At 49.5% G+C, this 15059-nt stretch overlaps 1 protein-coding gene across 1 annotated transcript in view; it reads right to left on the reverse strand.

Moving 5' to 3' along the window:
- The window catches only part of SMYD3 (SET and MYND domain containing 3), a 439975-nt gene that overhangs the window by 51027 nt on the left and 373889 nt on the right, over positions 1-15059 (reverse strand). Inside the window, exons 6-8 of the mRNA XM_036453366.2 lie at positions 9846-9913; positions 7844-7946; positions 5265-5375 (exon numbers count right to left, since the gene is read on the reverse strand). Of these exons, the coding sequence (XP_036309259.1) occupies positions 5265-5375; positions 7844-7946; positions 9846-9913 (282 nt within the window). The remainder of the gene's footprint in view (positions 1-5264; positions 5376-7843; positions 7947-9845; positions 9914-15059) is intronic.

Consider the following 15059-nt stretch of genomic DNA (forward strand, 5'->3'; position numbering starts at 1 on the left):
GAGCTGGGACAGGGAAGGAGAACAGGAGCCCACACGGGCTGCACTCTCTCTATGGAGCACGCCGGCACCTTCTCTCTTCAGGAATGTACCTTAACTTTCCTTCTCCTAAGTCCAAGGGTCCCCAAGACTTGCAACCAGGGGAGCAGCAGGCAGTGGCAGCATGTTCTGGCTAATCCTGGAACCTGCCTCCAAGGCCCTTCTTTTGTCTCTGGAACTTGTTTCCTGAGGCCACGCAATCCAGCTGGCTCACTTCTTCTGCCTCTGAGACTTTCTTTGTAAGAGGCCACGGCAGCTCTCTGCCCAGCCCCCTCCAATCTTCTCTTCGGCGTCCTTTGGCTTTGCATACTAAACAAACTTCCTCTCGTCCTAGAGTTTTGGCTCTGAATTCTTTCTCTGCTAAACTCAAGAACTGGGAGCCCCCGTCACTGGTAACAATAGCAAAGCATGCTTAACTCAAAGCGTAGGTGGCGGGAGTGGTGGTTTTCCTGGGTACAAATTCCTGAGATGAGCTTATGGCAGCATGAAGAACTCCATCAATAAAGGAACAAGCTATGTCCAAGAGCACAGACTTTATGAGAAAGGGGGCTGTGCTTCTCTGATCGCTCACACAGCAGCACTGTTATTGCCAGGGAGAGAGGCTTATACCCTGCAACTGCCTGTGATTGTTAATATTAATGATTTGGCAATTAAACTTGCCTGTCCAATCGTTTCGGTCTGAAATGACAAATGCAAAGAGGGCATACACAGGCCCTTGAAGCTCTGCTGTTAATGTGAAAAACCCTTCTGCTCTTCGCTTGGTAACTGGATACAAACCGAGAGCATTATGGAAAGTTTATTTTTTCCAAACTACACACTGGTTACCGCAGAGAAATCCAGAGAACATCGCAGCGGGCTGGGCTCCCAGCGCGCCGACGGAGGGGAAGCTAAGTGCACTCGACAGGAGTGTCGCGTTCGAGCCCTGAAACCACCCGAAGGGAACGTGAAGCCCAGGCCACCCTGGAAGGACATGGCTATTCGCCACTTACTTTGGGGTGAAGAACGGTCTACCACCTTCCTTTCATTTTTAAACTCCCTGACTTCCACTGTGAGGCTTAAAAAAATAATTAAAAATTAAAACAAACCAAAAATATTGGGACTGCAGTCAAGCAGTAAATGTTATTTCCTGTATAATGATGTATTTCTTTTTGGGGTGCTTATGCTAAGGGGCCTGGGAGAAGTATTACTTCTTTCTGACCACTCCCACCTGTGCCTTTATCCGTGGACACCTAGAATCCCAAACATGCTGTAAGAATGTAAGCACAAGCCTAGGAGCTTAGCCTTTCCTCATTTTTGCCTGGTTTTGCTTGCTTTTCAGGGAGCTTCAGCTACCAGGTCTTCGCCAGCAAATGTCTGCCACAATAACCAACAGAAAAAGATAAAAATGGCCCAAACCCAGAGTGATTTTTCAAAAAATCCAGTTTACAGGTAAAAGCATTTTTTTAGTGGTAAAAACGTGTGAATGTCTTTAACCCCAAAGTATGGAACTTAGTCCAGGGATTTATCCAAGTCCAGGGGTTCCGGAACTTGAGGAGCGAGGACAAGGAGGCTCTTGGGAAGGCAGAGATCAGACAGAGGGGAACGACCCTGTCCTTGTATGACGCCCAGACCAGTGGTCTGCAAACTGCAGTTCGCGAGCCACATGCGGCTCTTTGCCCCCTTGAGTTTTTAGCAAATGCCAGCTTAGGAGGACCCTAATTAAGTTAATATAACAATGAACCTCTCTATATAGTTTAAATTTAAAAAAATTTGGCTCTCAAAAGAAATGTCAATCGTTGCACTGTTGATATTTGGCTCTGTTGACTAATGAGTTTGCCCACCACGGCCCCAGAGGAAATACAACCAAGCCTTTCACAGGAGAAGGTCAGAGGTCAGGAACTGCAGGAGCGAACAGCAGCGTGCACAATGACAAGGGGCAGTCACACACCCCAAAGTCTCCATCATGGTGAGCTCACTTCTCCGGGGGCGGGGGGTGGGGAGTGAGCCAGGCTGAGAAAGGGGGACACTCTGGAGGAAACCGGGTGAGAAGCACCCACCACCACCCCGACATGGAGACCACGGGGAGCACACAGAAGGCCCAAGGACAAAAGGGGCGGGAGGCAGAGGGGACTGAGCATCTGTGCAGGAAGACGATGGGAGCGTCTCAGGGGCCTGGAAGCGCTGCCCACGAATGGGGCGCTGGGCCCCCTGGAGCGTTCCTGCAGGACCTGTGCCCTCGCTCACCAGCAATGACGGCTGCGCTACTGAGCGTGTGCCACCTGCCGACCTGCCCTCCGTAGCTCACGCCCTTAGGAGCAGCCTGTCAGACCAGAATATCTCATATCCCAGGAGAAGCCCCACGGAGGGAGGAGCTGCGTGTGGATGGTGAGTGAGCAGCAGTGCGGACTGTCGGACCCACACATGCGCTCTCCCACGTACCAGCGAACGGCCTGCTGCCCCTTCAGCTAGAGTCACCCATTAAAGCAGATGCTCAGGGCTGGGACGGGCCTCCATATCTAATTCTGCCCTTTCTATCACCTTCTGCGGCAGGGAAGACACTGATTCCACCAATGGCGCTCCAGTAATGGGGCGGTCACAGGCCAAAACCTAACCTGTACCAAATCCAAGAAACTCAAATGGATCAAAGATCTAAATGTAAAGCCTAAAACTATAAAACCCCGATAGAAAACATGGAAAGAAAATCTTTATTCTCTTGGATTTGGCAGATTCTTACATGTGGCATCAAAAGATGGATCCATAAGAAATAAATATTTAAAATTGTATTACATCAAACGTTAAAACTTCTGCTCTTAAAAGACTCTGTCAAGAGAATAAAGACAAGCCACAGGGGGAAAAAAAAATGTATAGACACATATCTGATGAAAGACTTGTACGTGGAGGAATAGAGAACCCTCAAAACTCAAAATGAAGAACATACTTACTTTTTAAAATAGGCAAACGATTTAAACAATTATATCATCAAATAAGATATACAGATGGTACATTAAACCCATGAAAGAAATACATCAATATTCATTAGGAAATGCAAATTAAACCATAATGTGGTATCACCAAACACCTATTGAAATGATAAAAAACAAACAAAACAAAAGCAAAACTGACAAAATCAAGGCCATGGAGTAATTGGAACTCTCATTCACTGCTGTTAGGAATTCAAAATGGTACAACCACTTCGGAAAACAGTGCTAATTTCTCATAAAGCCAAACATAGATTTGCCATACAACCCAGCAATTCTCCGACCATTAGGTGAAATGAAAATTTATCATCACACAAAAACCTGTGTGTAAATGAATATTGATAACCACCAAAAACTGGGAAGGAACTAAATGCCCTCAATTGGAGAATGGATAAACAAACTGGCGATGCAAAACATTGCCTGGCAACAAAAAGGAACCAAACACCAAGATTACATATTCATAAATCCGTGGGAAAAGAGCATGGCTGAATACCAAATGCAGCATGCCAAGTGAAGGAAGACAGAATCAAGTGAGTCTGGAACAATTTCCATGGCTTTCTGGAAAAGGTAAAGCTATAGGGACAGAAAGCAGATCGGGGTTAGCAGGGCTGGAAGTTGGGGGTAGGGCCTGACTACATCACAGTGGGAAGGAACTTGGGGATGATGGACGATTCTGTGTCTTAGGGTAGTGGTGGCCGACGGTATGCATTTGTCAAAGCTCACAGAACTGTACACTCAAGAGAGTAAATTTTACCAAATGCAAATTATACGTCAACATTTAAATAGTAAGATGGGAAAAGTGTATCCTATCTAATAAAAGAGTAATAAGCAAATCAACCATCACTCCAAGACACAAGATGGCCATCCCCATGTGATCAAAGATGGCTGCCTCCATGTGGACACAAAATGGCCACCACAAGATGGCTGGCAGGGGAGAGCAGTTGTGGGTCATCAGGCCTGCAGGGGAGGGCAGTTGTGGGGGGACCAAAGCCTGCAGGAAAGAGCAGTTGAGGGCAACCAGGTCAGCAGGGGAGCAGTTAGGTGTCAATCAGGCTGGCAGGGTAGTGGTTAGGGGGCGATCAGGCTGGTAGGCAGAAGCATTTAAGGGCAATCAGGTAGGCAGGCAGGCGAGCCGTTGCGGGCCAGCAGTCCTGGATTGTGAGAGGGATGTCCCATGTCCCCCTGCTGGGATTGGGCCTAAACGGGCAGTCAAACATCCTTCAAGGGGTCCCAGATTGGAGAAGGTGCAGGCTGGGCTGAGGGACACCCCCCTTACCCATGCATGAATTTTGTGCACTGGGCCTCTAGTCTTTACTAAAGGCCCAGTGCATGAAACTCAAGCACTCAGGCAGTAGGCGGGGGTCCCTCAGCCCAGTCTGCACCCTCTCACAGTCTGCCATTCTGATGTCACCTAAGAGGCACTGACTCTGAAGGCCTTCCCATCCCTAATCAAGGCTGGGGTGGACGCGAGCTTGCTGCCCGATGGTCCAGGTGAGTCTGGAAGAAACCCAGGGCAGCCTGCTGTGCCTTCGGGGGAAAAGGCTGAGCCGATGTGGCTCAGTGGACAGAGCGTCGGCCTGCAGACTGAAGGATCCCAGGTTCGATTCCGGTCAAGAGCATGTACCTTGGTTTCGGGCACAACCCCAGTAGGAGGCGTGCAGGAGGCAGCTGATCGAAGTTCTCTCTCATTGGTTTCTAACTCTCCTCTATCCCTCTCCCTTCCTCTCTGTAAAAAATCAGTAAAATATATTAAAATTAAAATTAAAAAAAAAGGCTGATGCTGAGAAGCGGAATCCTGGGACACTATTAGCAGTGTGTCCACCTTTTCCCATTTGACTCACTTTTTTCTAAAAGTTGTTTTTAACAAAAAACGGATCATGTTCACTGATCATGTTCGCGGGTCATGTTCACATCATCAGAGTGAGCTCCTGGGCTTTCTCATGCAGTGCTGGCACCAGAGGCCACAGGAGGTTGGCACAGAGGAACACATGCTGGATTCCATCAGAAGGTCTGAGTGTGAGACACGCTTAGTACCTACGTTCCCTCTAGACTCCGAGCGCCACGCTCCGTGCTGACGCTAAACCTCCTGTGGCTGGTGGTGAAATAGGTCCAGGGACGGAGCCACGGGCATCCCTGAGCATCCCTGTATTCACTCCCGTCTCCTCCAACACAGTGACGTCACTTAGGAGGGGACTAATGACATAAAAGCGGGGTTCTCGGCAAGCCCCCTGGATTCCACTGGGGAGGGGCCCAGGCGGCCCCCGCTCCTACCTTGTCCTGCGTCAGGCACCGTGCGCAGTCGCAGTCGAAGCAGTACTGGTCCCGCAGCTGCTCCCGGCGCTCCGCGCTGGTCATCAGCAGGTCCAGGTAGCAGATGGTGAGCTACGGGAAGAGAGAAGGGTCACGTGGCTGCTGTGCTCATTTCCTTCAGCAAATGGCCATTGTCCCTGCTAATTATTACAGTAACATGTACTCTTACTTCTATTTTATTTTTGCTTTTTAAAAATCTTTATTGTTGAAAGTATTACATGTGTCACATGATCTGCCTCATATGTGGAATCTAATGAACAAAATGAACTGATGAACCGAGTGGATCCAGGGACATGGAAGCATAGAATGTGCTGAGGAATCTCAGAGGCAAGACGGGGGAGGGTGGGTGGGTGGGAGGTGATCGACCGAAGACCTTGTATGCACATACGCATCACCCATGACACAGACCATAGGGTGGTGAAGGCCTGGCGGGGGGTGGGGCAGGCTGGAGGGGACTCACGGGGGAAAAACATCGTTTTATTACACGCCAAAGAGTGTCCAAGATAAGACACTACTCCGTGTCTCCACTGAAATAATCACGTGTAAAATGTTCTTGAAGTACCTTCCAATCTTGTGTGGTGAGCACAGACATTCGTTTTAAAGAACTGGGCTCATTAACTCTAGATATGATCACCTCTTACCTTTTTCCCCCAGTCAGTGAAGTATTAAGAGCGGTTACATGTTCGGTTTCACTAAGGTGCATTTAGTAAGATCTATCATCGCTGGTAACCAGAGCAGCCAGAACAGCCTGGCACCCACACGGGCGGCAGATGACATGCCAGATTGCTGATTTCTAAAAGTGAGAACCTTGGTTACGGGCACATTCCCTGTAGGGGTGTACAGGAAGCACCTGATCGATGCTTCTCTCTCTTTGATGTTTCTAACTCTCTATCCCTCTCCCTTCCTCTCTGTAAAAAGCCAATAGAAATATATTTAAAAAAGAAAAAGTAAAACAAACATCAAAAGACAAGGTGTGTTTGCAACTAAATGTAAACCGGCCAAGGAGAATGCCTAGAAAACAAGATGTCAGAAATCTTCTCGGTTACTTCTGAAAATGCCAATCATTTCTCACCTTCACAAGCAAATCTAGTAAAACACCACCAGCATCAGCATCAGCATCATAATCATGATTATCAATGACAGCGGCCCTCCCTCAGGCCCAGAGTAAGCTGCTGACAATGGACAGCGGTTCCCTTTCTCAGCCGCCTTGAAGTCATGTACGGCCCCAGAAACAAATCTCACCCCCCCTCCCAAAAAAAAAAAAAAATAGATCTCCCGAGAGCCTGGTCCAGTTGGGAAACTCAGTCACGGCTTTGTGAGCAGCAGCTTATTCACTGGAAGATCAGTTTCTGGGGCTCATCGGGTCAAATCCTCGTCTACATTAAATATGGCGCCTCTGAGTTAGGTTTCACTGGTGAGGGCTGCAGAAATGTAGTGGAATCTATGACACTCCTCTTCTTGGCAGTGAACACCCACTTCAGCAGACAGGAGGTAGGAGGAGACTGGGTTCTGTGCAGCCGATATCCGTAACCCAGAGTTCAGGTGGTGCCTGCGCAAGCCCAGTGCAGGCGCAGGCGGCAGCCCGGATCATCCCACCCCTGACACTGACCCTGACAGTTCCTCATCAGCAGGAGCTGCCTGGCTGACCACACACGGAGGGTCAAGGCCAGGTCACTGCCTGAGGTCACCTTGTGAAGCCCTGCTTCCCTTCGCATCTTTGCCTGAACAATCACCAGGCATGCCGACAGGTTTGTCAAGGCCCAATGACAGCCTAAAGATTAACGGTGACTTGCTTTCTTGGTACAAGTGAAAGGGAGTCACCATTGAGAAGTGATGAGAGGCCTTGAGATAAGCCAGCCCCAGGGACTTATCCCATGGAAGGATGAGGACCAGCTGCAGAAATGCGAGAGCACTGAACTGTCCGTGTGCAGGACACATGCACTGTCACACATACACGTCTTACACACATGCACTGTCATACACACAACTCTCATACACGTGCACTGTCGCGCACATACCTCTCACATACATGCAGTCACACACACACGTCTTACACACATGCACTGTCATACACACAACTCTCATACACGTGCACTGTCGCGCACATACCTCTCACACACACACACTGTCACACACACACCTCTCACACACATGCACTGTCCCAAATACCCTCTCATACACATGCACTGTCGCACAAACACTTCTCATACATGCACTGTTGCACACACCCTCTCACACACATGCACTGTCACACACACCCTCTCATACACATGCACTGTTGCACACACCTCTCACACACATGCACTGTCACACACACCCTCTCACACGCATGCACCAGGAGCCATTGCCATCCGGAAACACGGTGACGAAGACAGTCAGTCCAGCAATAGCCTGAAGAATAGCAATGGGGACGTGGGCCGGGCTGAGGCTGGGCATGTCCTCCTGGCAGGACCATGAGCAGCTGTCCCTTGGGCACGGTGCTGGGAAGGACCAGCTGGGAGGGGCTCGGCGGAAAGAGGAGTGAGAACCAGGCTCCTTACCTCCTCTCCGGCCTGGACGTCCCGGACGGCGCGCAGCAGGAGGTGGGGCCCGTTGAACACGATCGAACAGTTGGGGTCGCAGCTGTGGTTGAGCAAAGACACACTGGAGGAAAGAACAAGAAAAAAGGGGAGACCATCACAGCTCAGCAGAGTCCAACGTCTACATGCAAGGACTACAACGGTCAGAGGCCCTTCCCTTGGGAGAGGGGCAAGGCAGGCTCAGCGCCCCCAGGAGGGAGCCTCGGGCACTGGCAGCTCGGACCCTAGCCTCTGCCTGGGAACGGAAGGGCTGCCCAGCATGGATGCGAAGTGGGGAGTTTGTTAATGAACACATTTTCTGAGTCCTCTGTGGGGTGGGGAGGGGAGGAAGTGCTGTCTGTCAGACACCAGGCAGTAAGACAACACGAAAGAAAGATGGAGAAGCCAGACATGCAAGCACATCCTCCAGAGACAGGCGATGAGACGCAGCAGTGTCCCCGCAGCCAGCACAGCGGACCCTCCCACCGGGCCCTCATCTGTCCAGCCTGGGAGGAGCGGCCCCCTCTGCCGGGGCGTCCGCAGCTGCCATGGTAACAGAGTCCTTCCTCTTCGGCAGACGCTCCGGTTCCCTTGCCGACCGGACCCGGGGCACCGTGGGCCTGGCCAGTGACTTCTCCGTGCAGGTGGCTTTTTACCACCGGGGGAGGGAGTGGATTGAAGCTGCTTCCATGTTGGACAACAAGGAGAATACCTGCACGTGAGCTTTACTATGCAGAAAGCACTTTCTGAGCAGCTGAGTACGGTTATCCAATTTGATCACGTGATCCTTCTTTCGAGAGGCACGCGCAGATAAAAGGCACGGGAAGTGACGTGACCGCCCAGGACACTCAGCTGGTGAGTGGGACTGAACTGAGCCTCTGCTCTCCAAGGCCAGCGCCAATGGCCTGTGGTCTGATCCTTGTGAAATGGGATTCTCAGGCTCCCAATGAATGATAAAGTGACTGGGTTTGTACTTGGACCCTCGTGGCATGAAACTAGGAGTGACGGAGAGCGTGGGGGGGGACAGGCTAGTGGCTCAGTGACAAAGGCCACTGCAGTGACGGCCAGTGCCCGGCCGCCTGGAGCACTGGGCTCGAGGGAGCTGAGCCAAGGACGGAATGAACCGGCGGTGATGCCGGGGCCTGGTGAAATGGCCCAGCGCTTCACCAGGGGCCTGGGGAGCAGGATGAGGGCGGGTGAGGGGACTAACCAACCTCATCCTGATGGTGTCTCAGCACCCATAGCCCCACCTTCTAATCCAACTTCCCGGGAGAGGAATTCTGCCTCTTTGCTAACACCACAGTGACTGTCAATTGTCTGTCACCCATGGCACACATACACCCATTATTAAAATTCTGCAGCCTGCCAAAACCTGTATTTTTTGCCAATCTGACAAAAAATAAATAAATAAAAATAGGTAGCTGCAACCTGTTTGGCTCAGTGGATAGAGCATCGGCCTGCACACTGAAAGGTCCCAGGTTCGATTCGGGTCAAGGACATGTACCTTGGTTGCAGGCACATCCCCAGTGGGGTTGTGCAAGAGGCAGCTGATCGATCTCTCTCTCTCATCGATGTTTCTAACTCTTTATCCCTCTCTTTTCCCCTCTAAAAAATCAATAAAATATATATATTTAAAAATAGGTATAATTTTGATTCAGCCACACTAGACGGCTATTGTTGTGTAAGCTGTTGTCATTTTATTTTATTTGACAATCTAAGGGCAAAGAGGTCGGTGCCCCTGACTAAATAGTCAGGTATTCCATGTTTTAAAAATCTGTGAGGCACAGCGGTCGAAAATCATTGCCACAGCATATAACGTGCGGTTTTAAAATTATTTTCTTTAAACTTCACATTTTTCATTTTCTTGTAAATTACGGTTTTAAGCCTGGCTCTACAACGAGCTGCTGCAATAGCCTTTCTACTGCCTCCCAGAGGCTGGGGGCCAGGCGGGGGTTAAAGTGCTTCTCCGAGTGACATGCCATACCTGGGGTACAGGCCGACACCCACTTCCTGCATCTCCGAGTTGCAGATGGTGAAGGAATTGCAGATCAGCTGCGGAAACAAGGGGGACAGTAGGGTTAGCAGAGTCCCCAAGAAACTTCGCAGGCAGAGAACGAACTTCTCAACATAAAACACAGGGGACTCAGAGGTGTGGAAAGATCCAAGCCAAACCTTGATGCTCTTCCCTCTGCAGAAGAACACACCTGGAGCACGTGAAGAACATATCAGGGGGTAAGCAGACATACCACCGTCCTGTAAAAAGCCAGGCCTCAGCCAGCACCAGGCCTGGGGTCTCCGTGTGCCCTCCACCATCAAGTTCAATATGTTATCTTAGATTGATTCCAGAGGACATGGCCAGACATGCGCAGCCCGTGGTTCTTGGGGTCAACACCAGGAGGGAATGCCCCGGCCAAGGTCAGACCACCCAGGGCGCAGCTCCTGGCGCCCATGGCGGGCAGCAACACCGAACCGGAGCACCGTCGGCTGCGCCATGTCTTCCTGGCATTCGCCAAAGGGAATCACGTATGAAGCTTGTGTACAAATTTAAAAAATGAAAGAAGACTGAAAGGCACAGTGCTTAGGGAGCTGGAGGAAGGCCTGCCAGACTGGGAGTGACCCTAGGCCTGCCCCGCTGGGCGCGGGGCGCAGGCAGGGCTGGAGGCAGGTCCTGGGAAAGGACGCAGAGTCTACCAAAAGCGCGAGTCCTCGGACACTCTCCCTCCGCTCCGAGGGGCTCCTTTATGGAATCCAGTGCAATCTACACGATTTGGCCTTTTTCCTCCAAACGTCTGAGAAAGCTGCAGTTTCTAATCTGGAAGTGAATCGGTGTGCATGAACATATTTTAAACACAACCCGGCTACACTACTTTCGAGGCATCTGTTTTACATTACGTTGAAACAGTGCACTCTCTATGCTTTTTTACGTATAAAATGGTAAAAGTAGAGAACAAAAAAAAAAAAATCCTGTGTTTTCTTTTTGAAACTTTAAACTTTTGGAAATGGGCATGATCATGTTGGGGGTGGGATATGAATACTTTTTTGTTGTTGTTGTTAATCCTCACCCGAGGACATTTTTGCCAGTGATTTTTAGTGAAATCGGCTGGGCTAATACAGGGGGAAAAAGTGTAATCAGGAACTTAACTGAAGCAACCCACCAATGAAAAACCAGTTCAAAGAGATCTAATTTGCAAACTTTCAGATCAAATGAAAACTGAACTTTCTTTTCTGAACTGTCAAGCAAACTCAAGGTTTTTACAGGTTTATTCTAATGGAGTTTTTTTTTTGTTGTTGTTTTTTTAAAGGGTTACCATGTCAACTTGACTGCCTCTTTCTCCAGGAACTTCACCTGACCCCGAGATGTAGCTGACTTTTTTAAAAATTGTCTTTCTCGTTGAAAGAATTACAGATAACCCCTCTCCCCATGGACTCTTACCCGGCTCCCTGCCCCTCCCCAGGCCTTCACCTTTTATTTATTTTTATTTTTTAAAATATATTTTATTGATTTTTTACAGAGAGGAAAGGAGAGGGATAGAGAGCTAACGTGTTTCCCCAAAAATGAGTCATCCTCCGAAAATAAGACCTAGCGCATGGAAAGATAAGACATCACCTGAAAATAAGACCTAGCGCAACTTTGGGAGAAAAAATTAATATAAGACACTGTCTTATTTTCGGGGAAACAGGGTAGAAACATCGATGAGAGAGAATCATTGACAAGCTGCCTCCTGCACACATACACACACACCCCCCCCCCCAACCAGGGATGTGCCTGCAACCAAGGTACATGCCCTTGATCGGATTCTAACCTGGGACCCTTCAGTTCTCACACCGACGCTCTATCCACTGAGCCAAACCAGCTTCGACTCCAGGCCCTCACCTTTCAGAGCGTATGTCACCCTGGGTCATCACCCACCCGCCTCCTGGACACCGTCCACTACACTGTGAACTTCCCAGAAGGCAATGCTGGCGTTTCACTGACCACTATTCCCGGGTCTCCCACCGTGCCTGGCACGTGGAAGTGACCACACATTGTTCTGATGGATGGACGGTTGCATGGGGTGACCCTCAATATGCCCAGAGGTCGTTATCCCGAACAGGGCGAGAACAGAATCGGAACACAGGGCTGTGAGGGGGAAGAGACGCAGTTCTGTGCCACGAGAAGAAGTTCATCTTCCCTCTCCCTTGTCTGAGTGTCCCTGCTCACATCACTGCTCACCCTTTCTCCCCATTCCAGGTCAGCTTTGTCACCTTCTTTCCCATCGGTTCAGTGGGTGGGATGACAATTTTATCCATCGGAAGAACACAGGACTAGTTTAATTCTCTGCTAAAAATTCCCAGAACCTCACTGAAACCAGTTTGGCTTAGTGGATGCAGCGTCGGCCTGCGGACTGAAAGGCCCCTGGTTCGATTCCGATCAAGGACATGTACCTTGGTTGCGGGCCCAGCCCAGTAGGGGGTGTGCAAGAGGCAACTGATTGATGTTTCTCTCATCGATGTTTCTAACTCTCTCTCCCTCTCTCTTCCTCTCTATAAAAAGAGCCTCACACATCGGGCACAAAATAAATATTGCAAATAAGCAAATGATCGAGTGAAGAATGAGAGCCCCTATGTTTCTCTCCTTCCCTCCCTTTTCTCTTGCATCTTTCCCTTTTATTCCTCACTTTGTTTTCTTCTTTTTCTTTCCCTATTGTCATTATTATCAACCTGCCACCTATCCCTCATTCTGCCCCACTCCACAACATAAGTGAGACATTTGTTTTATTTCACAAATTCTAGACAAGTTCCTCATTTGCATTATTCTGAGGGGAGTTATGTGCTAGCGTTCCTGCACCAGTGAATAAAAGTTTTATCTGACGTACTCCCACTTCTATTAAAAACACTGATCCCACTCAGCACTATGTGAATTAAGGACACTGTGACAGGGAGCGTTTGTGACAGATGCAGCTGAAGCTTTGGCAGACACACCACCCTACGTTCTGTGTTTTCACGGAGCTCTGGTCAGCTGTCATTGGACAGACAATCATAAGGCACTCCGAACCCAAACACAGCCCGACGGGACGAGAACCGCATGGCTGTGCAGAAGCAATGGCCTTGCTGCGTGGCCGTCCTCGGGGGTGACGCAGAGCACATGAGTGTCCCCAGCATCTCCCCTCAGTCTGAGCTGAGCCCCGTAATCCCTTTGGAATGGAATTTAAGTTCCTTTAAAGCCCACATTCATGTTATTTTCTCTACCGACCGCAAGGCCTCTCCCAATCACCAAGCGAGAGCCCTGGTGGGAGCAGTCAGGATGGAAAGCTGCGGACGGCTGCCATTTGCTATGAGCTTGACAATCGTGCAGACAGGTACTCAGTGCTCTGGGGTGTCAGCTGCATGTTTTTCACTGAAGCACTGGCCTTCAAGGCTACTGAGCATATGAGGAAACTACAGAAAGGTTTAAAAACACACGCAGAAACCACGCGGGAACCGGTGAAAAACAGGACCCCCCTTTCTCTGCATCACACTTACAACCTGCAATGCCGGGGGGGGGGGGGGGGGGGGGCGCTGCACCCAGCCCAGTCTCGGTGGCCAAGTGCCCCGGCATGCCTTGTCATGCTAACACTGACAGTGAATGACCCACTCCATGGCCGTTTGTCATGACACACAAGTCCTCTCCAGACTGAGGACATTTTCCCGTTGATTTTCAGAGAGTGGGAGGGAGGAAGGGGAGAGACAGGGAGAGAAACCATGTGACAGACAGACACATGGATTGGATGCCTCCTGCATGTGCCCTCACCTGGGCTGGGGATCGAGCCTGCAAGCGAGATATGAGCCCTTGATTGGAATCAAACCCAGGTCCCTTCAGTCCACAGGCTGATGGGCTACCCACTGAGCAGAACCGGCTAGGGCTAGACATCTTTTCAAAACTATTTTTCATGACGATAGATAAGTCCTAACAATGAAAAGTCAGATGTGCTGCCTGTGGTCTGGCCGTTAAAACTCCCTCCCTCCTTTGCATTGTTCTTTATGATGGTCACTCTCAAGGCCTTCACACATCGGAACCTCCTAATGTGTGAAACTCAACAGTCACCCTACTGCTCACTATCACAGTCAAGTTCTCCTTTCTGTGGGTTACACACAGGTTTTTAATTAGGTATTTGTAATAAAAAAATAAAATTCCAAACGATTTTCTTTGCCTCCAGCCTTGTTTTGCTCATCCAACATCTAAATGCAAACCAGAACAGACTGGCTGAAGGAACCAAGTTTTGATAATTACGGCAGCATAACTGAATGTGCACATGTGGGTTTCCAACTTCAAATTCAGGAACAATGAAAAGCATAACAGTTCGAATAAGAATGAATCTGCTGTTTCTGAAAAAAAAAATAATTACATGTTATCAGTATCAGTTAAAGAAATGTTGGTTTCAAAGAAAATAACACAGAACTCCGCCTAAGTAAAGATTATTATTGTGAAGTCTTGTTGAAGGGGAAAAATAAATCAGAGCACTATCAATAACAGATATGTCTAAAACACTGGAATACAAGGATCACGCTGGGAAATGGAGCAAAAATGAAATAGACGGAAACGGGGCATACAAAGAAGAGGATTAAGGGAACTTTGACAACAAAAATGCTACAAACCCAACAGGAGAGAGAAGCTGGAGAATGACGGAACGTCAGTATGGATCTGGAGTGCTGTGAAGAACAATAAAAGATTGAAAAGAGCAGAAAAAAGGCATAATTGTTTTAGAGAGTTTCCTGGTGACAGTTCAGTCCACCAAGTCAGGAAGACCATCTTCAGAAGCAAAGGAATGTGGGGGCAGCTGGCAGGGGAGCGGAGAGAGCATGGGTCATGGGCCCAGTGGCGCCACTGTCCCAGCTAACTAGCGTGAGAAGATGGTGATACCAGCTTCCAGATGCGCGGACCATGATCGATAAAAGGTGTCCCTTTCGCCCCTGACAGCTGACATGCACTAACATGTTCTACACACGGTGCATACTGACCAGCTCTCCCTAAGCTATGGCAGATACAGCCCGGGACATACACGGCAGCAGAGCTGAAAACGCCTCCTAAGACACTGGGCCAGAACCTCCCGAGGCCCTCAGTGCCTACAGAGTGTGTCCCCACAAGAGCCTTTGTCTCAGCCCTGGACTCACGGGGGGGGGGGGGGGGGGGGGGGTGTTGTGTGTGTGTGTGTGCAGACCCACATGCCACATCAAAGGA

Source organism: Pipistrellus kuhlii, unplaced genomic scaffold (genome assembly GCF_014108245.1).
Source record: "Pipistrellus kuhlii isolate mPipKuh1 unplaced genomic scaffold, mPipKuh1.p scaffold_m20_p_25, whole genome shotgun sequence".
In the NCBI taxonomy this organism is placed as follows: domain Eukaryota; kingdom Metazoa; phylum Chordata; class Mammalia; order Chiroptera; family Vespertilionidae; genus Pipistrellus; species Pipistrellus kuhlii.